Source organism: Haemorhous mexicanus, chromosome Z (genome assembly GCF_027477595.1).
Source record: "Haemorhous mexicanus isolate bHaeMex1 chromosome Z, bHaeMex1.pri, whole genome shotgun sequence".
In the NCBI taxonomy this organism is placed as follows: domain Eukaryota; kingdom Metazoa; phylum Chordata; class Aves; order Passeriformes; family Fringillidae; genus Haemorhous; species Haemorhous mexicanus.
This window is the reverse complement of record NC_082381.1, coordinates 1,158,094-1,179,968: the sequence shown is the minus strand read 5'-3', so window position 1 is coordinate 1,179,968 and position 21,875 is coordinate 1,158,094. Positions and strand designations below refer to the sequence as shown.

Below are 21,875 nucleotides of genomic sequence, written 5' to 3'. Positions count from 1 at the left end.
GGACAGAACCCTAGAGTTCCTGTGACACAGAGACTGCATTCTAGGGGGAGGCAATGGCTCAGAGCCAGGAGAGTGCGGTGATGTGAAGGTGTGTGAACAGAGACGATGGGTGAGGAGGGTGGTGGTGGTGCCCTCCGTCTTCAGAGAAGAAGAAGAGGAAGATGATCTCTGTTCAAGAGACCCCTCAGCCCTGGGGGTTGAAACATGGGGGGGACAGGTGTCCCAAAAGGAGAGGGACTGTGCTCTTTTTTTGGAACTGGACAAAGCATCCTTAAAGGGAAAAACCCTAGGAGCAGCTCTGGTCCATGTGCAGTGGTGAGAGCACTGGACATGGAAGGAAGAGGCCACGATGGCAAAATGTTCTTTGGGTGGTGCCACATGTGACACGGAGACACAAGAATTTTCGACTGTTTCCTGGGGAAGTCTGTAGTGCAAAAGGGACTCCTCTCTTCTCGAGGAATTGAGAATTGATTATCTGAAGGGTGGTGATGGACTGAGAGTGGGTGATCTGAGGGGTGGTAACTGAATTAGAATTTGGTGGGGGGAGGAGGAGGAAATTTGGAAGGTTTTTCATCCTGCGTTCTGTGTGTTTCTCTTGTAGTTTTAGGTTAATAAAGTTTTTTTTTTTATTTCATTCTTAAGTCGGAGCCTGCTCTGCTCTGTCTCTGATCACATCTCACAGTAGATACCAGGGAAGAGGTACTCTCATGGGGGCACTGGCATTGCGCCAGGCTCAAACCATGACAATCTATAACAGGATATTTTGTCTTTTTATGCTCATAAGTGTTGAATTTCCATTATGGGAAAAGTTCAATATTTGAAATTTTTTCATACAATATTCCTCCTTCTTCTATGTGTACTTCAGAGGATTTTCCATCTTGTACATGGTTTTTATAATATACCATTGCTTGTCATTAACATTTTCAAATTAAACATTCCAAAGAAAAACATCATTCTTTGTATGCCCTTTTAAAATCTTAGTCAAATCTTTAAAATCTTAGTTAAATTACTCTAACTGGGCAAGAGTTTGTTTATTCTTTTTGGTGGTATTCTCCAGGCTATGGATGAAAGCAATGCTGTTGAAGTAGTGCTGATTTAGTGCAATTGTCTAGTCATAGTACGAATGCAGGACATTTCTGAATTACCTTGATTGTTTCAAGAGACAGAAAATACAGTAGAATAGTCTATTTTATACTGGTCCCTTTAAAATTCAGAAAACAACCATTCAAAGATTGACAGATCTAATAAAAGCTTCCAGCCACTGTATTTGTGCATGATCATGGCAGAAGTTGTTTTTGTTCTAACAAATAAAACCCTAATTCAAGTAAAATTTCTAACAAGAAAGAATATGGAAAATTGATTGAAAATAAACCATAAAATTCAGTATTTGCTCATTGATACAAAATTCAGTCATTCTGGATCATATAACATTTATTATCATGACACATGTTTAATAGTTCTTTATCTGGGTAACACTGTAAATTAAAAAAGTGCTTCCAAATAAATTAAAACCAGCCCTCTGCCAACAACCTGACAATGTAATTTGGATTGGTGGTGGAGAAGCAGCAGGTGCTTAAAGAAAAATTGTAGAATAGAACCCAGGAAATTTCCTTGCAGGAAGTGTTATTTGAAGGAAAGAGGAATTTTAACCCAATGCTGCAGCTAAGCACCACACAACTGCTTACTCACTCCCCCAGCAGTGGGATCAGGGAGAGAATCATAAGGGTAAAAGCAAGAAAACCTATGCATTGAGATAAAAAGAGCTTAATAGGGAATGCTAAAGCTGCACACGCTAGCAAAACAAAACAGGGAATTCGTTCACCATTTCTTAGGTTTTCAACCATCTCCAGGAAGCAGGGCTCCATTGTGTGAAAATAACTTGGGAAGGCAAATGCCATCACTTAGGACATTTTCCCCTTCCTTCTCCGCCTCCCCAGCTGTAAGTAGTGAGCATGACATCTCAGTTGAGGTCACCTGTGTCCCCACTGTTTACCCTCCCAACTTCTTGTCCACCACCAGCCTCCTCACTGAGCAAGTGATGTGAAGATGAAAAAGGCTTTGGCTCTGGTAACCACTTCTTAGCAATAACAAAAACATTCCTGTTTTATCCAAACTCTGTTCATCACAAATCCTAAACAGCCCCATACTAGCCACTGTGAAGAGAATAACCTCTATCTCAGCCAAAACCAGTCCAAGGGGACAGAAAAGAGTGCAAGTGAAGCCAAGTAATAGCTGGCATATTGGATGCTGTTGGATGTGGAGTGGCGTATCTATACCATATACCATAAAAGATTACTTGAGGAGTAATTCCACTCTAAGATTAAAAGTGTTCTTGATTAAAGACAAATCAGACTGCTTCTAGAGGAAAATGCCCATTCTGATTTATCTGGAGAAATACAGACACAAATATGGGGAAAAGTCTAATTTGTGATTAAAATACAGAAATCTTGGATCAGATGTTGAATTAAACAAAACTAGTGTTTCAGTAGTAGAAGACGGTATTGGAAGAGAAAAATAAGGCTAGAAAGAGGCCAGAGATTAAAAAATGCATAAATAAATAATTGAGTAGAAGAAAAAACAGCAGGGAGTAGAGGTAGAAAAACCCAGATGCTCTTCTAAATAGGACGTGAGAAGCTGCTTTTTATTGTAATGATAATAACTGAACTCTTCATCTGCTTTGAACTACTCCCATTTGGATACTTCTTTGTTGCCTTTACATGTTGTATCCTATGTTAACATACGCTGTATACTAAAGTTAGAAGTGGGCTCACAATTACAATTGCTTTACCCTTCCTTACTCAATTTGACCTCATGTGTCTCTTGAGAGAATCATCAGAGCACACAGTAGGGCAAGAGATGTCTTTCATGGTTGTCTCCATGCACAAGAACCCTAGCAAAGGCCCCTTCAGTCACTGCCACAAAAGAAAATACTCAAGTAAGACAAGTGAGGGCAATGGACTCATTAAGGGAAGTACTGGTGACCTTCTGGCAGAGATCCAAAGAGCTTGCAAAGGAATGGAGATTAAAATACCCATATGCTTGCTCAGCCTGTGTGGTTTGGCTGGCATGAAAGCAAAATAACAAGCTCATCACTTAAAAGAGAGGACAAGACATTAAGCAAAGCAGCTGAGGGTCATTTGGCATTCCAGAAATGGTGATAAAGGCAGTGTAATGGTCCAGTAAATTTGACTGGAGGCCAGAGCCAGGAATCCTGATTGGCTGTTGTAGCTCACCCTGTGGCTAAAGGCTAGTGGTTCCAACTTGCTGTCTCTTTGTCTTCACATCAGAAAATGTGGGAGATGATATTAAAAACTTTTGCACGTGTTTTCTGATACTTAATTTAGTAACATTTTGAAAAAGACAAATGTATCTGAAAACATTAAATTTGTTTAACCATCTTGTTTGTACATTAGAAATCCTCATGTGTACAACTATTACATTCAGACAGCAAGTTTACACTGTAATTAATTTCATAAAGCCAGCAGCATGAGCATTTCCAAGCAATACAGAGAACAAAAGCTACACATTCCTTGGAACTGGTCCCTGGAGTCCTTTGTGTGGGGATGGATAGGCAGAGAGAGACAGATATTTGTGGGCACAATGGAAAAGCCCTGAAAGAGACTTTATATTATGTATAGTAATATAACCTTGCTCTAGTAATGACAAATGACTACTCTTAAATCCTCTGATTTGGGTGGTAAAGTGGAAGAAAAGGAGGAGGAGGAAAAATATTATTTAATAGGAATCAGTTTGCCCATAGGGTTGTTAATGGAGACTGAGAAAGTTTGCTGACTGAAGAAGATTAAGTCAAGGTGGAGTATACCCCTCCAAATCTATTTACTCCTTAGAAGTAGTAGGGTGACAAGACATGAGGCTGAAGTGGGGACATGAGGTGGAGGGACAGGGATTAAGACGGAGCATGCTCTACAGCCACAGTTGTTATGATACAAATGTCTTCTTTAATTTCTTTTTTCTTCCTCCCACTCTTTGCTTTTATTCTTCCCTGTACCCTCTCTTTTTTCTGTTTTTGCCTGTTGCTCTGTCTGAGCCTGGAAGAGCTGCAGGAAAGCAGTGCTCATGAGAGAGGCTCATTGAACTAATTTCACAGGGGAGGGCTCTGCGTGTGGATTAGAGAGTGGCTAATGGGGCATTGCAAATACCTGAGGGTCTTGTCTCATTGCCATGGCGAGCCAGATTTCTTCACATGAACTGGGTTCATTTGTGTCTAGGAAGAGGCTTTCAGCTTTAATGTACACTGAACTTTCTTCCTCCATGATACTGGCTTTGGTTGCTCTGAAAGCTGTACCCCAGGCTGCTGTCAATCAGCACTATCTACAATTCATCCAACCCCCTAAGATGCAAGTTTTTCAGAGTGGTGTTTTCATTACAGGTTCTTAACTGCGGCTCATCTCCTGCTGATACTGCATAAAACCTGCCAAAAGCCTTCTTTTGTAGATCAAAATGAATCTTGATTGGTTTCCAAACATTCTGTCAAGAAATTGTACAGAGCATATATGCTGTAAAAAGCAAGGTGTTTTTTTTTTTCCATTAGCATTTCAGTACAGGCATTTGTCTACTTTTATCCACATATGGTTTGGTTTTTTGAAAAAAAATCAGATATTTCAAATTCAGTACAGCTGAATGGTTCCTTTTGTATTGCTTAGCATGAAGAAGAGTAATCAGAAAGAGAAGTAAGCGGAACTAGCAGTTTTTATACACTTTGCATTTTTAAAATTGCTTTCTGTCTAAATTAAGGTGTTGATGTTGTATTGTTCCTATTCAACTCAATATGTTCATGTGTGATTTTAAATAGTAATGTTAATGTAAGTAGGATAGTAATCTCCAATATACAACATCTTTATCTCCTCTTCTTTCCCCAGCACTGCAGTGACAACACCCACCATTGCCAATCAGATATGAATATAGTAGGTGCTTGGAAGAGAGGATACACTGGAAAGAATGTTGTGGTCACCATCCTGGATGACGGCATTGAAAGAAACCACCCAGACTTGATGCAGAATTATGTGAGTGTCCACAGGAGCCCAGATTTCCTGCTTTGTTATTACTCAAAAATAATTTGCTGCTTCCAGAAAGATGGAGAAACAGAGGAGGGAAGGGGGAAGAATCATACAAGTGTTTCCTCGAAAGTTAACACCAGTGGGAGGAAGGAAAGCAGGTTTTGATAATATGTATTGTTTTAGTTAAGACTGTGTTTCATCTGAACGTATTTAATATCTGGACGCCTCTTGTAGCTGAGTCCTGAATGTCTGAAGAACTGGAACCAGTTACTGGATATTTTTTGTCTCTTCTGCAATTTTTTTTACTTAATATCTTCACATTCTCAGAACTTAGAAATGGAATACACTGCTTTTCAGTTAACACATGCAGCTGAATTCCATATTTGGCCAATACTTTTAGTCAGTGAGACAGAAGCTTTTCTCAAAGACAATAATTTTACAGTAATCCTTCCATGCATTAATTTTTAAAGCTGTTCATCATAGTGCTAGAAACAATATGAAAGGAAAAGTATATGACCTTTCATGTTCACTCAGTTAAGAACAGGTATAGAGTATTGTGTTGTAGAATAAAACTCTACTGAGTCCCCTCACAATTTGTGGTAGAGCTGCATCCATTGTTTTCTATGTTCTGTGCCTCACTTTGCCTAAGGAGGTTTCTGTTTGCTTGTGGTTCACCATATATAGATGACTGATTTAATCTGTCTTGGAAGCTGATAACATAAGGAGAATCTTCTTCTCTAGTGGGTTACTTCCTGTGTTGGTGTCGGAGTTTGAAGGTGTTCAGAGCATCAGGTCCACATTTGTTGGAGTGGTTTGTCCTATCTTTTGGAAGTAGGCGTTAGTTGAAGGCATGTAACTGTGAGGACCTTATGATTTGTCTGAAATAAAGTATGCAAGTTGTACTTCTACACAGAGCAATAAAAGAAGCAAATACATTTGGATGGAGCTGGACTGGTGAAGATGATCAGTGCAAGGCATGCACATATCTTCATTCCCATCACAAATGTAGATCTTATTAAAGAGTTCTAAACACAGGTTTCTTGCCAGCAAGCTTGCTTCTTGATAGAGCATTAAGATTGTGACAAAGACATCTGTAATGACCCATTAAAAACTACAGTGGTGTCCACAGTTTAAAGCCACTTATTTTAAATTAGCCGTATTTACATATGTATCCCTCCCTATGGTATATGTGGGAGTCAGCTTGGAGGATGTGAAAACAAGTGGGATGCAATTGCCCAATTTGTCAGTGTATGCTTGATCTTATCACGTGACACATCTCTCATTTTAATATCTTAAATTATTTAAATAAAGCAGATAAAGTTTTACCTCCTCTGTGAATGACCCAGATTGTATCATGTCCCTTCATTCCAGTACTGCCCTATTACTGAATTGAAAGCAACTATTTATATCTTTACCGCTCTTCTCTTCCTTTCCTGATGCCAGCAAGGAATTCCCCAAATTCACAAGCAATACACATTGCTTGTTTGATCACAAATGCATTCTATATCTCAGATTATAGGTGATGGGGCTGCAGATAGGAATATTTGAGGTGGATGTGTAACTGGTTTTGAACAAACAAGAGTTTAACAATTGCTGCTTGCCATGTCAACACACCACATGTCACTGCATCAATTAATGAGAGCCGTACAAACCAGCAGCTGTTCACTCTAGGAGCTCTTTTCAGCTGTAAGAACCATGATAATTATGGAGCAAAAAGACAGACATCTTGCAGATATTTGAAACAGTTATACTCCCAAGGAAATGGGGAAGCAGTTTGTGTTGCTTTCCAAGATGTAATTTTATAACAATATTCTTAAGAAAATTATATTATTGTTATTTCTTGAAACAGTGTCTGAAATTTCAGTTACAGTCATGAAGATAAGTTTTTGAATCTTAAAACATTCAGCAAAGTCTCAGTTTTGAGAATGAACTCTCTTAACTTCTTAAAGGTTCTTAGAAGAGAAGTAGTCTTCTGATTAAATGAAAACACCATTTTCTATTTCCTTCCTGTACTGGACCTATACTTTTTCAAAGCATTTTTTATTCTTCTGTGTTTTCCAAAATTAAAATATATAATTCCTGTATATAATGCTTTCCTAGAAGGCAGTCACCATAAAACCACAGGAATATTAAGTTAGCTTATTTACTCTTCTGTAGGAACCTGAGAATGAATGTATAGGTCCATGGAGTAGATGGCGAATTAATTAGCAACTGGTTTTCTTTCTTCTGTTGGATACAGGATTCGCAAGCCAGTTTTGATGTAAATGGAAATGATTTTGACCCTATGCCTCGATATGATGCCAGCAACGAGAACAAGTAAGGCACTATGACACTCTTCACATTTCCAATCTGAGCCATTAGATAGAAAGTACCAGTTAGTCTATGAAACTCTACAAAACTTTATTCCTCATAAAACAGAATGATCTGCATTAAAATCTTTATGAAATACATGTTTTTTGTCTTTTCCGTGCACACATATGACTCTTCGAAATCTTTTGCAACTGTCTGAAAACACATAAAAATCATTCTGAGAGATCTGGGCATGTGAAATGAACAATTTTCTATCCCTTTGGAGAGCAGAATGTATGGGATGGCTTGCTTTTCTTAAATATAATTTCATTGAATTTTTAGGGTGTTATTATGTGTTACAACTGTGTTACAACCGTCCTAGTTTCTGAGTCTCTTGAACTTTTTAGAACTTTTTTATTGAAGTCAGCAAATTAGTAGAGGTTGTTGCTTTTTTTCCCTTGCAACTATGTGCTGGAGATAAAAGTGATGGAGATTTTTCGTTTGGAGTTAGATAAAAATGCAGAAGTGGGAATTCTGGCAGGTTAAATCTGTGTCAGATGACTAGTTGGAGATATCTCAATGAATGACACATTTCCCCTTCAGAGTTCTGCTTTCTGATATTTCTCATTCCAGCTTGCTCTTTGGACATGCTCTATTTAAGGCTTGGAGAAAATCAGGGAGGACGCTTCACCTCAGGAGGTGGGCCACCTTTCAGCTCACTGGATATTTAAGGGCAGTTAATTGTTGGTAACACCTTCTTAGCTAGGTACTTGGCAGAAAGAAACACCTTTCTGTGGAATTGCATCTTTTGAAGGAAGGAGGATCCTCTTGTTGTCAATATGTTAACTATACATTTTGTTTTCTTGAGATTTGGGTTCTTGGGGTTTTTTTTAATTGTGAAAAGAATTTAATACTTTCTGCCCACAGAAAAGAAACTACAAAGGTTGAAACCTTGTCCTTTACACAACTAAAATGCTTTGGGGGTTGTGTTGTTTTTTTCCTACAAACAAATTTTGTCCAGAAGAATGCAGTAGCTGGGAGTCAGCTGCAAAACTTAACATTGATTTAACTGCAGAAACAAGCTGGAGCAACCTTGGATCACACTTAGCTAGGAGAATCCTCTCCTGGTCAAAACTTTCTTCATAAAGGCAGGAAAGGCTGTTACATCATAATAGGACAGGCTGAAGAACAGGGCCTTTTTACTTGCCTTTTGCAAATACTCTTTAGCTGAGCTGCTGTGTTTGAATCACAGCACATCCCTCTCTTCTGCTGTCCAGCACACATCTATCCCTAAACGCACTTCAGGGGTACATCCTGGCCCATCTGTGAGAAGATGTTCCTCTTCTTGGACTTGGCAGATAACAAGGGTACACTTGGAGACTTTGAAATTTCAGTGCACTTTTAAGGACTTCTGGGTGCAGCAAGAAGCCACATACCTTTACCTGTGAAGTAAATCTTTTTTTTGGCTGAGTACTGAAGTTACTTTCTTACGAAGCATGTCCGGAAAAGGGAGTCTGCTTTCTTTTTTATTAGTAGTTAAAGTTTTATACAGAATATAAATTTGGACTGCTTCTTTTATGTCCTAGAGCCTAGGGGATTTTAGTTTTCATACCCTGCCTCCCCATTAAGTACTTTCACTGCCCAGTTTCCAAGTTTCTGCAGTGAAATGTGGCGATAGGAGGGCAGAAGCTGTGCTGTACTGAGCTTTGGCAGTGTTATCAGGAGGTACAGTGTCAGTGTAGTGTCAGCTTTTCCACGCCAAGGATACATGAAGCATGTTTTCAGTGTAAGATTACTTGGCAGCCTAACCTCTGCTAAGGACTTAAAGGCTCAATGTTTCTAATTAGCAGACACACGAAGCGTGATAATCAGCAGCTAACCACCTCCAGTTTTTGCAGCTCTTGCCCTTTTTTCCTAGTTGCCTCTAGACTAAACAAAGAGTTAAACCACTGCACAGGTGCTGAAAGGCATTACTAATAGCCTGTCTATATTTTTTGTATCTAAAATGCCTTCAGAAATTGGGGCAGGAGTTCAGATTGCCCAGCATACATGACCATTTGGCACTAGATACTCAAGTTGTGTCAGAAGTCAAGCTAAACACAGGCAGGGAGCATTCTGAAAGCCATGCATTACAGAGACTTAATAATGTGTAGATCAGTTTGGTTGATTCCTGCTTCCTGCGGTAGCAGCTGGACAGACAAAATTGCTTTATACTAATTTGTGGTTTTCAGTGAAGGTGGGATGTACAAATGCACTGTCGTTTTCATGATGATCTAGTTTATTCTGCCTCATTTTATAATCCAGCTTTTAAGGGATGGAATGATAAAGAGCAAAAAGAATTGCTATAAAAATAAACAGGTGTCTGGGCAGCTCTGCATGCAGCTGTGAAATATCAGAGTATTGGATCTGTGTGCTATCTTTTCACTTTTAATTAGAGTGAAGACTTTCTGTTGCTGAGACTTATTGGTCAAAAATTAAGAGGCAAAAAAAAGCTAAGTGTAGATTACTTTAGTGTGAGCACCAGAGTGGCACTTTCCAAAATTACATTTTGGAAGTTCTATATTAAATCTTCTATTAACTAAGGAGAACAGGAGGATAGAAAGAAACATTAGACTAGTCTTTTAAGGCTTGTAGTCAAAATGGATGGGATGATAGTTTCTTTAACTACTATGGTATGTAGGCATACTGCCAAAAGTTTCCTTTGGTTTCTACAAATTGCCAGCAAATTACAAAGCTTCTAAATGGTACAGACTTACACTAGAGTTTCCTTTTGCTCAGAGGCAGTCAGCTGTGGATGAAGTAATTTGTGCTATGCAAGGCATCTTGTTTTGGTTTACTGCTTTATTCTTTTTTCTGTTATTCCACTGCTATTTGTTAGCATCTGTGTTTATAAAACTAGGCATTATCAGTTCAGGTCCATAACAGAATGCAAATGGGATCACTGAAATGGTACTGTTCTTATTGTACAGCCTCAGGAATAAAACAGAAATGTTCATAATATTTTTTTATTTGACCAAACAAAATTTACTTTTTCTGTTTCATAAGAAATTTCTTAGGGATCATATTTCAAAGGTTAGGTTTTATTGTGGTGATGGGTACTTTTATAAAACAGAGGGACTTTAAAAAAAATCCTTTAAATAATAAGTTGACTTTAATGCACTTCTTATTAAACTTACATAAGAAAAAGTAAAAGTGAGCTGTTATTTCTGTTTTGGAGATATTGAGTCACTCTTTGGATGCCTCTTCAACATTTTTCAATGATGCATCCCACTACATAAATAATTTATTTCAATAACCTCCTAAATTGCTTTTTAATGAGTGTAAGATTTTTGAGAGACAGCAATTCTTGTCATTCAAAAGTTATTGGAAACAGAATCTCTTATGTCTAAACTTTGCAATATGGGGAGAACTTCACAGTATTTCTCACAAACAAAAAATTAGTGAGTTCGTGAGTTTCAGTCCTGTTTGGTCCAACATATTGGCATTGTTTTGCCATGACATCCATTATGATTCATTATTACTTCCATTTGCCGATCACATTAATATAGATGCCCAATAAAATGCCAAAGTCTTAATTTTCTTCAAAGAGCGACAAACTGGTAGTTTATACTCTTTGCTTATGGTGAAGGCCTGTAGTACATCCAGAGTCATTTAATCATATAGGATACAAGATACTTGACAGGCAGATCAGCTTCTGTTTCTTCTTGGATAGTCAATAGAAGAAAATTGAAAAGCATTATTGCCTGCTGTGACACTCTTCTGTGCAGATACCTGAAGAACTGAGCACAGCAAACACAGAGTGCCTCAAGTCTCTCACTGGTGGCTTGAAAGATCATTTCAAAAGATTCCCACAGCAGCAATGTGACAGAAAGGATTGCTGACAACTGGGAGTATTTTTCTATGCAGTTTGAGTGCTGGTATGCACCTGTTGGTATTGATTTTAAATTTGCTGTATTTTGTGGTCCAGACAAAGCAGAAGGGAAGATAAACTGTACAGAGCACTGCTGCATCTTGTGCTTTCAGTTGGAAAGGTAAAGGCCTTAGGTAAAGGCATTTTTTTCTGAGGGAATCTCAATTGTGTTTGGTATTCTTCTGTACCCTGACTTTTCAACACGACATTCTCCTGCCTCTGGAGGCTGAAAAAACAAAAGCATGAAATGGTATTGTCAACTGGCTGAGTGCAGTCTGTTTAATGCCAGAAAAGCGTCTCTGATAGCACAGAAATACTCCTTAAGAGGGAGGTAATTTAGGATAGAGAATTCACTTAATATGTATATGTGTTTCAGATCAACAGAATTAAATGCTTACAATGAGTGTGGTATTGTTGATTCCAAGTACCAGTGACTAAATGTTAGGTGTCTAGTGTGTCTCAGTGTCACTGCAAATTTCATGGATTTCAGTTAGGATTCTTAGGAAACTGCAGATTGTGGATTGTTTTCTCTAACTGGTGATATGTTCATTTGTGAAAACCAGGATCTGAAACAAGCAGTCAGAGGTCATTGGTTCTAGAAGCTGCGGTCAGTGACTGCAATCCTGATTTATTATGTTTTGATTGTATTCTGATTCTAAACTCATTGATGTTATGGCCACAACCTACTGTGCTGCGGTTTTAGCAGATGTTAGTAGTGAAATTTAGTCTGTTTCAGCTTACAGACTGAGATGCCACTTTTTACAAGGAACATTCTTAGTGATTTATCAGCTTATCTCCGAGTTACAATCTAGTGACCTGTCATGGTTTAGAAATGGTATTCCGCAGTTTACTGTTCCCATTAAATACTAAAGACCTTGTGTCACTCCTTTAACTTCTTCCTGCTCCCTTACAGTGGGGCTGGAGAGGAGAATTGGAGACACAGAAGGTGAAGATCATTGGCTGAGATAACAACAGTTTACTGGGAACAGCAAAGAAATTAGAACGCCAGTAAGACAGTGTGCTAGATAGGTGAGCAGTCCACATGTGGTTGGTCACCGCAGAACCCAGCACCAGACCTCACAGTCCTACAAACCAGCAGTCCCAAAAACAACACCCCTCTGAAAAACACTCCTCTCCCCTTCACAGCTCGAGATGGCCTCATCCCTCCAGGCTGCTGCAAAAATTAACCCTCTCCTGGCCAGAACCAAGTCATGACCCAACCAAGGGCCATGGGACATATGGTGCATGGGGAGTATCTTACTGCATGACATACTAGATCTTGCTTGCCAGTAGTTAAAGGTTCCAGGGTAAAATTGTAAAAATAAGGAAGATAAACTATGCAGCTTGCAGAATTGTACTGTGATGAAGTATAATAATTTTACAGGTTCATTTGGAGCAATTTTTTCTTTCTGTTTTTACTGTTGCTTAGTATTTGGATGCTGTTATACAACATGCTTATCCTTCAGATTGCTATACCTCAGGGGCAATCATCATACATGCTTCATTTCTTCTCTCTCAGGGTAGAACTGAAAACATGTAGGTAGAATTTTTAAGAAGAAAACTTTCTTTTCTTGAAAGGAAATTGTTGTAAAAACATGGAGCACAAATCCTTACTATATATTGCATCTGATAATGTTTTCTTTTAATGCAAAACAGGTGTTTTGCATGGGATGAGATGAGGTGTGCAATAAAACAGAACAAACAAACTAACAGATGATGTTTTGAAGTTCTCATGCTTTGCTGTTTCAGAAGAAAATGTTTGTTCATTTGAAGTTTTCTGAAAGTAAGTGGGATCTTAGACTTACTGGAAGCTGAGGACAATTAGCCAGGCTAGAGGAGGGGCAGTCTCTGTTGAGTCCCATGGTAGGCACCCCTCATCACTGGTGTCTATGATCAGTCCTTGATGACAGCATTTCATATTCACAAGACACTAAAAAATTCATTGGACTACAAGCCTTGGATAAGCAGTGTTTTGATCTAGCTTCCAGCTTCAATAGTGGAAAATCTCATCATGAAGGTTTTGTCAGATTGCCAAAAATTGTCTTTTTGTTAAACTCTTCTAATCTGCTCATTATCTTATCACCCTGTGTTACAGAGTCCTGTCTGAAAACCATAAGCGGTATAATTTATAATTTTTGAGAGCCATAGGAAAGGAAATTCTTTGAGTAGTCATTGAAAGTGAGAGAAGTGAAACAGAGGAATAAACAAAACCCAAATTGTGATAGAATTTCAATTGAAATATGAAAAAAATAGTCTTTTATCTATACCCTGGTATCAGTCACTGAGCAGTATGGTTTACTGCTTAACTGCTATTTGAGGAACAGTGCTCTTCCTTTTTATGATGTATAAGACTCTCATGGTCTAAGAACATTTAACCACAACACTTAAGGAAAGCCTTCTTTCTGTTTCTAATTACCGAAGTACCAGACAATGAGCTCAGAAATAAAATTAAGTTCTGAAGCATTATGCAACTGCTTGTAGTGCTTTTATGTAAATTACTGATCACAATGAGTCAGATATTCCCTTACAATTCAAAGTCAACAATATCAGGGGTACAAACTTTTCGGGATTCTTTTCTATCAAAAGTTCGATGTGAAAGGTTTTTTTCAGATGTTCTTTTTCCCAGAGTAGTTATTTTTTCTAAGTATATGTATGTATTTTGAGGTTTTGAACTTAGCAGGGGAGAATTTGCAGCTACAGTAGGCTAGTCTTGATGTGGTAAAATGAGAAACCAGTTTCCAGTTGCATGCATGTATACATATATAGCTGAATAGAATTTGAAAGCACAAATACATTTTTTCTGTGTTTTCCATTCTTCAGACATTATAGGTATGGGAGAAAGTTAAAGAGGGGATCCATGTTGATCCATGGTCATTGATTTTGCAAGATGATTTCATAGTAAGCACAGTCAAAAGTAGTGCAAAATGTGGTGTATTTTGATTTTTCAGCTGGCACAAGTATAGCATTGATTACCCTTCTAATGTTTGTGGCACCAAGGCTGACCTCTCCTTATAGGTTTGATAAAGCAATTGTGAATCCAGTGTCAAAAGCTTTTAAATTGAAGCATTTTTATAAATATACTGTTAATGGTTAAATTTTGCTAAGTTATGATAGAAAATAATGTCTTAATGGCATTACTAGGGGTGTTTTATAAGAAATTTTCAGATGCTGCTTTTTTTGCAAATTAAAATGTGTGCATTTATAAGGTTATTGCTGGCAGGTTTGTTTTTATAGCCTTGATTTACATTTCTGTGATTCTGTAATTTTTCTTAAATATATGGTCAGATTATTACTTCAGACATTTTGTCAAAGTCAGATTTCTCTCTTGAAGACAAATTGTGTTTTTTCCTTTTCCTGAAGGAAAATAATCAAGGTAGAGAAATTCAGAAATAGAAGTAAAGGAATGGATATTACAGATGTAGATTGCACTGATGAGTATAACCTGGTTTAAAAATTACTTGTATTGCTATACAGACTCAAAGCAGTCATCAAATATCTGGTGTTAGAAAACTGAGGAGGAGACTATGGCTTGTTTACTTAGGCAAAATGTCTGATGGTGAGGCTGTTGGCTAGTTTTGTCAAGGAATGGCAAAAACAGTATAGTGAGATGGTATGTTTTACTTCTCCTTTCAGCCCAAACTTATATCCCCGCACTTCTCTTCCTAAGACACCATGACTTGTTCTGCACTGAAGTGAGTGTGTGAGAATTAGACTTCCAATGCTGAAACTGTTTTTCCAAGTAAAAGGAAACTTTGCTCCTGCTGAATCAATTATATAAGTTTCATTAAAAAGCAATTATCAACAAAGATAAAAGTAGGACTTGAATTTATTTCAACAATTTCCTAATTCATTTTTGAAATGTGTCTTTAAGGAGAAATGGAAGGTCTGTTTAATGCAGAATAGCATCAATTGTAATTTAGGATTAAGCAAAGTACATATCTTGCACAGCGCAGTTGAAATTGCACTCAGAATTTAAGATGAGTAGGAAATATGTCTCTGAGCTGGAATATGTTGCAGATCCAGAATTACATAATCTTAATTTCTTTAAAACGTTTTCACAGCAGTTGTCCACTATGAAAAATGGAGTATGCACACTAGATGAAGATCCATCCATGACCTGTGTGCACATCACTGTATTGCTCCTCCTTTTTGTGTTGTGACTTTAATGTCCTTTCATCTGTCAGTATCTTTCTTGCCTGAAAGAAAATTTTCCCTAAGAGGGTTCCCCTGAACTGTTCTTGGGGTCTCCAGAGGCTTCCAGGACTTCCTTTCCTGCCAAGGACATCTAAGCATGAAACTCCAGATTTGCATTCTTGTACTCATAAAATAATTTTCATTTCTTCTGAGGTCTGATTTCAGTAGAATTGATGCAAAATATTTTGGAGGAGTATTCTCTTCTGTGTCATTGGGACTTCTGTTACACAGAAGTGTGGAGATTTTAAGTAGAATGAGATTGCTGAAGCATCTGAGATATCTTCAGATTATACAGATTGGTGTCAGTGTGGATGAAAAGCATGAGTCAGAATATACAATGACTGATAATATCATATCATACAAATCTTGTGAAACAGAAATACAGAATGGAAGATATCTAAGTACAGAATGTATCTGTAACAGAGCAGGCTCATGGCCATGAATTTAAGGTGATCAGTTCTTCATAATAAAGGGATCCAGAAAGACTGGACATACTTTAAGATGGAAATCTTAAAGACAGAGGAGCAGACCACCCTATTTGGTGAGCCATCAGGGAAGAAAATTGTTGTTACAGGGAACTTTTGCAGGAACTCAGATTAAAAAATGTGGGTTTATGGCCCTTGGAAGAAGGTGCAGCCAACTCATGAAGAATATAGTGATGTTAGGTCATGAAGAAAGAAAATTAGAAAGATGAAATCTCAACTAGAGCTCAATTTGGCTGCTGCTGCTGTAAAAGATAATAGAAAATGCTTTTATAAATACATTAAGAACAGAAAGAAGGCCAAGAAAAATCTCCATTTGTTATTGGACCTGGTGGGGAATATCACCAACAATGAGGAAGAGGTTGAGATAACTTAATGCTTTCTTTGTCTCAATCTTTAGCAGTAAAGACAACCAACCCCCTAAACTGGTGGACAGAGACAAAAAGCAGACCCACTTCAATCTGGAACAAAGTCCTAAGAGACTGGCTGTGCCACTTGAAAACTCACAAGTCTAAGGGACAGAGTGGGATTCACCCAAACATACTAAGGAAGCTGTTGAAAGAGCTCGCTAAGCTACTCTCCGTTATTTGTCATCAGTCCTGGCTTACCAAGAAAATCACAGATGAATGGAAGTTAGCCGCTGTGACACCCATCCCCAAGAAGGGCTGTAAGGAAGTTCCAAGGAACTACGGACCTTTCAGCCTGACCTTGGTGCCCAGCACAGTTGTAGACAGATCATCTTGAGTGTAATCAGACAGCACATACAGCACAACCAAGGGATCAGGCCTAGGCAGCAGGATTTAGGAAAGGTAAGTCCTGCTTGACTAACCTGATCTCCTTTTATGACCGACTGAACTGCCGAAGGGATGATGGAAAGGCTGTGGATCTTGTCTGCCTGGACTGCACCAAAGCCTTTAATACTGTCTCCCATCTTATTCTCCTGTAAAAGCTGACAGCTCACAGCTTGGACAGATGCACTCTTCCCTGGGTTGAAAGCCTGACTGGCTGTCCAGGCCCAGAATGCGCTGGTGAACAATACTGCATCCGCTCGGCATCTAGTCACTAGTGGTGCTCCCACGTCTCAGTTAGGCCCCGTCCTGTTCAATATCTTTATTGATTATTTGGGTGGTGTAATTGAGTGTAAAGTGGATATATTTGTGGATGATGCCAGGTTGGGTGCATGTTGATGTGCTAAAGGGCAGGCAGGCTCTGCACAGGAATCTGGACAAGATGGATTGATAATCTGAGGCCAACTGTGAGGTTCAGCCGGCCAAGTCCTGCACTTTGGCTACAGCACCCCCATGCACCACCACAGGCTGGGGACAGAGTGGCTGGAAAGTGGCCCAGGAAAGAGGACCTGGGGTGCTGGTTGACAGCCAGCTAAACATGAGCCAGAGTCTGGCCAGGTGGCCAGAAAGGCCAATGGCATCCTGGTCTGTGTCAGGAATAGTGGCCAGCAGGACCAGGGAAGTGATTGCCCCCCTGTATGAGGACCTGGTGAGGCTGCTTCTGAAGTTCTATTTCCAATCTGGGCCCTTCACTTGAAGAAAGACAATGAGGTGCTGTAATGTGGCCAGAAAAGGGTAACAGAGCTGAAGAAGGGTCTAGAGGGTAAGTCCCGTGAGGAGCTGCTGAGGGTGGGGGTATTTAGCCTGGAGAAAAGGAGGCTCCTGGGAGGCCTTACTGCTCTCCACTATTGCCTGAAAGGAGGTCATAGTAAGGTGGGGGTTGGCTTCTTCTCTGAGGCAACCAGCAGCAGGGTGAGAGGACATAGTCCCACACTGCACCAGGGGAGGTCCAGGGTGGACATCAAAAAGAATTTCTTCGCTGAAGGGGTTGTTAAACATTGGAACAGTCTGCCTAGAGGGGTGGTGGCATCAGTTTCCCCAGAGGCATTCAGTAAAAAGCTGGATGTGACGCATAATGCCATGATCTAGTTCACCTGGTAGTGATCAGTCAAAGGTTTACTTCACTTGTTCTGAAAGTCTTTTCCAACTTAAATTGTTCTGTGATTCTGTGAAAGAACATAGATTTTGGTTTAAGTCATGGTTCTGTGTTTTGTGTTGATAATGCGTATTTTATCTACTGCTAGGCTGCACTTGCAGAGCACCAAGGCGTTCTCAGCTACTTACACTGCCCTCTCATTCAAGGAGGCTGACCAGGGACAAGAGGCTCAAAAGTGGCACAGCTGGGACAACAGATTCCAGCTGGTCAGAGCTAACCCATGACATTTAACAGTGTGCTCCGAACTAAAGCTGGGGGGGGTTATTGCCAAAGTAAGTGTTGATTGCAGTGTGTCTGGGCGGTAAGTCTGCTTGTGGGACATGCTGAGTAATTGCCTATGGCTCACTTGTTTGTGTTTTACATATTTTCTTTTTCTTTATTTATTGAACTGTTTTTATCTCAAATAATAAGTTTTTCTCTCATCTGCTCTTTCAATTCTCCCACCAATCCCAATGGGAAGGAGGGAACAAGTGATTGGGTGGGAGCTAGCAGTCTACCAGGGTCAATGTCTCAGCCTTTTAAAAATGTACTAGTTCTCAGGAGTTCAGTAACTAACAGTTTTGGAAGGCTTCTTTATGGCAGCAGATATCTGAAGCATTATTCCTGCAAGCTTAGTTTCACCGTTAGGTCGACCATGGGATCTTTGGTAGTATAAGCTGCATTTTGCATTTGTAGTAGACACATTCTGGTATGAGGATCCTACAGTCCAGGGAAGTATTCAAACATGGAGCTGTTGCAGAGTTACTGATCCCGCAGTTGCCATGCTGGTCCATTTGCCTTTGTAAAGCGTCACATAACTGGCAGGGCAATGGAGGTGGAAAAAAAAAAAAAAAGAAGAGAAGTAGAAAACCAACTTTACTCCTTTGATTCCTTTAACTCATATAATTTTAGGTATTACATGTAACAGCAGCAGATACATTTGTCAGAGGAAATTGTGGTATGTAGACATCTATAGGATACTTCAAATACCTAGGAAACTATCTCCAAAGCAGGTCAAGGACCTCTGAAACCTTAGAAATCAACTTGGCAGCTATAAGAACAAATAGATGAAAATCTTAAACCAAATAAATTACATTACTTGGTTTCTTCATGCACAATTAGGTTGTGGTATCAAGTCTTTTAATTCACAAAGCAAGCAACTACCATAAGCAAGCAGTAATGTGGAAGAAAACATTCTTGCTTCTCATTGAAATATTTCTGCCTCTCACCGGCTTAAATATAGTTAGCTAGCTTGTTAGCAAGGTTGCTAAGAAGCTGCAGTCCAAAGTTTTACTCCTGGCTTTGTTAACAGAAGTTATATGGTGATTTGCTTACAGAACAAAGAAAAATGTGTAGAACCTAAATATTTGGCCTGAAAGTTTTTATTAAGATGTGGCTATTCTAGTAGAGGTGTTTCCTTTAGTCTCAGATTTACAGATCAAGCTTTTGGTACCTCTTCAGTAGAATGAGAATGGAAGTCTCTTCTTACATCCAAAAAGTATTACTTTTTTAATACTTTAGATATTATAGTAAAAGTGATGAAATACCTGCAAGTGCAGAATCAAATTTGTGTGGTCTAGTTAATCACGTTTTCAAAAACAGATGACAAACTGCTTCACTTGTATCCATCTCAACCAAAGCTTTCTTACTGCACAGAAATCATAGTGCAGCCAGTATATAGTAACCTTTCCCATATATAAGAGTGTTCACTCTAGGTGGTACCTTTGGAATTTTTAGCAGCAACTTTCTAACATGCTTTATTCATTGTGTCCAAGACTTTGTTTTCTAAGGGTATCTTGAGTAAATATGGGTGGACTTTCCTTGGAATAGCAAATACATTGTGTAGCCAAAATAATAATTCTGTCGTGTTCCAGTTCCTACTCTAAAGCTTTCAAAGACTATTGAAAATTGTATAGATCATTGACTTTGGATAGCCATATATTCAGAAACACTGATAACAGTTCATTAGTGAAAGATTATATGAACCAGAAGATTAAGTTAATAGGAACCATTCATAAAGCATACCAAGAGTTTCTGATTTGTGTAAATTAACATTGGGAGTGACACTAACTTGGCTGGCAATCTGAGGCCTTGTTCCCGAATTAGGATTAATTTTAGACTCAAAAGGCAAAACCTGAAACTATGCTCATTTTCCATATTTTTACATGAAGAATTACTGTGAGGCATAATTTTTCAAATCTCATCCTGAGTATACTTATGTCAGGTATATTAATTTTTCATTTTCATTTTTCATGTTTTGTTTTTGAGATGGACAAGGGTAAATTAAAGTGAAATAAAATATTGTTAAAATAGTATAAGAAGCTGTCTGCAAAAATTTTTGCTCATTTAAATATACTTGATTTTCTGTCTTTCTTTACTTACATGAGAGTTTGTGTCAAGTCTTTCAAGAAAACTATAGAGGGGCAGCCATATGCCTACCTTTATACTTTCTCCCCAAAGAAGCAAGGTACGTCTTTTTTTAGCCAGAGATACCTGAAGTCTTGAGTGACCCAATGTAGGTTACTTTACTGCTGTCATCTTCTGGCAGTATTAATATGTGAGAGAGGGCCAGTATCCCAAGGAAGGAGGAGATGTACTGGGAAAGTGGTTTATTCTGTTTGTTATTTTTAGCAGTTGCCTTGGGAAGTTTCAAGGATACCTTTATTGGGCAAGAGTACAGTGTCACTCTGCTGTTATTCAAAGTTAAACAAGCAATATTTTTAGGATACTGCAAAATCTTCAGTTGTAGGACTGGGTTCTAGTCAGTGAGACTTTTGTAGACTCAGAGAATTAGGAACAGAGAATTTAAATTTTGTGTTGAACCAGTAATCCCAAGTGTAAAGAATTAGCTAAATTATCTATTTTTAAAAAGTATTTCCATTTTTTTTTGTATAAAAACACATTCCTGATTTTGTCCTTTTCCCCTCATTGAGATGTTTAACGTAGTTGTTCCACTTACCATTTTGCTAGCCAAGATTTGAACTTGGGCTTTTGTTTCTTTTTTTCTGTATGTCATGAGCAAAGTGATAAAGCTATCTAATCTCAGAGATGAAGAATGAGAAAAGTGTAGACAGGTATTCGGTTCTTACCAAGTCTTTGTGCTACAGAATCACAGGATTAACTAGGTTAAAAGACCATCAAGTACAACCTATGATCCATCACCAACTTGTCATGGTGGCACTGAGTGCCACATCCGGTCTTTTCTTAAACACCTCCAGGAACAGTGACTCCACCACCTCCCTGGGCAGCTCATTCCAATGCCCCATCACTCCTTCTCTGAAGAAATTCTTGCTAATGTCCAGTCTAAACCCTTCCTGCTGAACCTTAAGACTGCGTCATCTTGCTGTTGCCTGGGAGAAGAAACCAACCCCATCTGCTACATCCTCCTTTCAGGGAGTTGCAGAGAGTGATAAGGTCTCCCTTGAGTCTCCTTTTCTTCTGTATTCTTTAAGCTGTACAAAAAGAGACTGCCAGAATTGCTTGTAACCTCCTTGTTCTAGGATTTTCCACCCTTTCCACAGCCTCTCGACTAACCTGGTTGAGAGGTTATAAAAAGAACTGGCATTTGGTTATAAAAAGAACATTTTGCTTATGTGGCAGGGGAGTCTTGAAGTCTAAAGAGCCCTATATGCTTCAGTTTCTAAAGGAGACAAAGTAGTGCTTTTCATTAGGTATGTCTAGGTAGCTATAAACTCTTCCAAGGCAATACTAGCCTTGATTTAATTTAGGTTTAATTCCAGAGCACAGGAGCTGATCTGTACAAGTTTTACTTGCGATTTGCTTTAGTGACTTAAGAGCAAGAGTTGGATTGCCCACCTTGAGAAGGTTGGTGTACAGTTAGTATGAAATGCAGTATGAGAAAAAAAGCTCAGCTGAAAGTTTTGCTGTCCTGGTGAATGGACTGTTGTATTTCTTCTCACCAGTTTTTTTTTCCTTCCTGAAAAGAGGCTGAATAAAAATTTTGCCTTGGATTAAAGCACAGTAAGGCTTCAGTAATTT

General features: G+C 38.8%; 1 protein-coding gene across 3 annotated transcripts in view; it reads left to right on the top strand.

Annotated features, from left to right (window-relative positions):
• PCSK5 (proprotein convertase subtilisin/kexin type 5) overlaps positions 1-21,875 on the top strand; it is a 223,206-nt gene that overhangs the window by 59,619 nt on the left and 141,712 nt on the right. For all 3 annotated transcript variants that reach the window (XM_059873883.1, XM_059873882.1, XM_059873884.1), the window contains exons 4-5: positions 4,881-5,024; positions 7,258-7,334. In XM_059873883.1, coding sequence (XP_059729866.1) covers positions 4,881-5,024; positions 7,258-7,334 — 221 coding nt within the window. The remainder of the gene's footprint in view (positions 1-4,880; positions 5,025-7,257; positions 7,335-21,875) is intronic.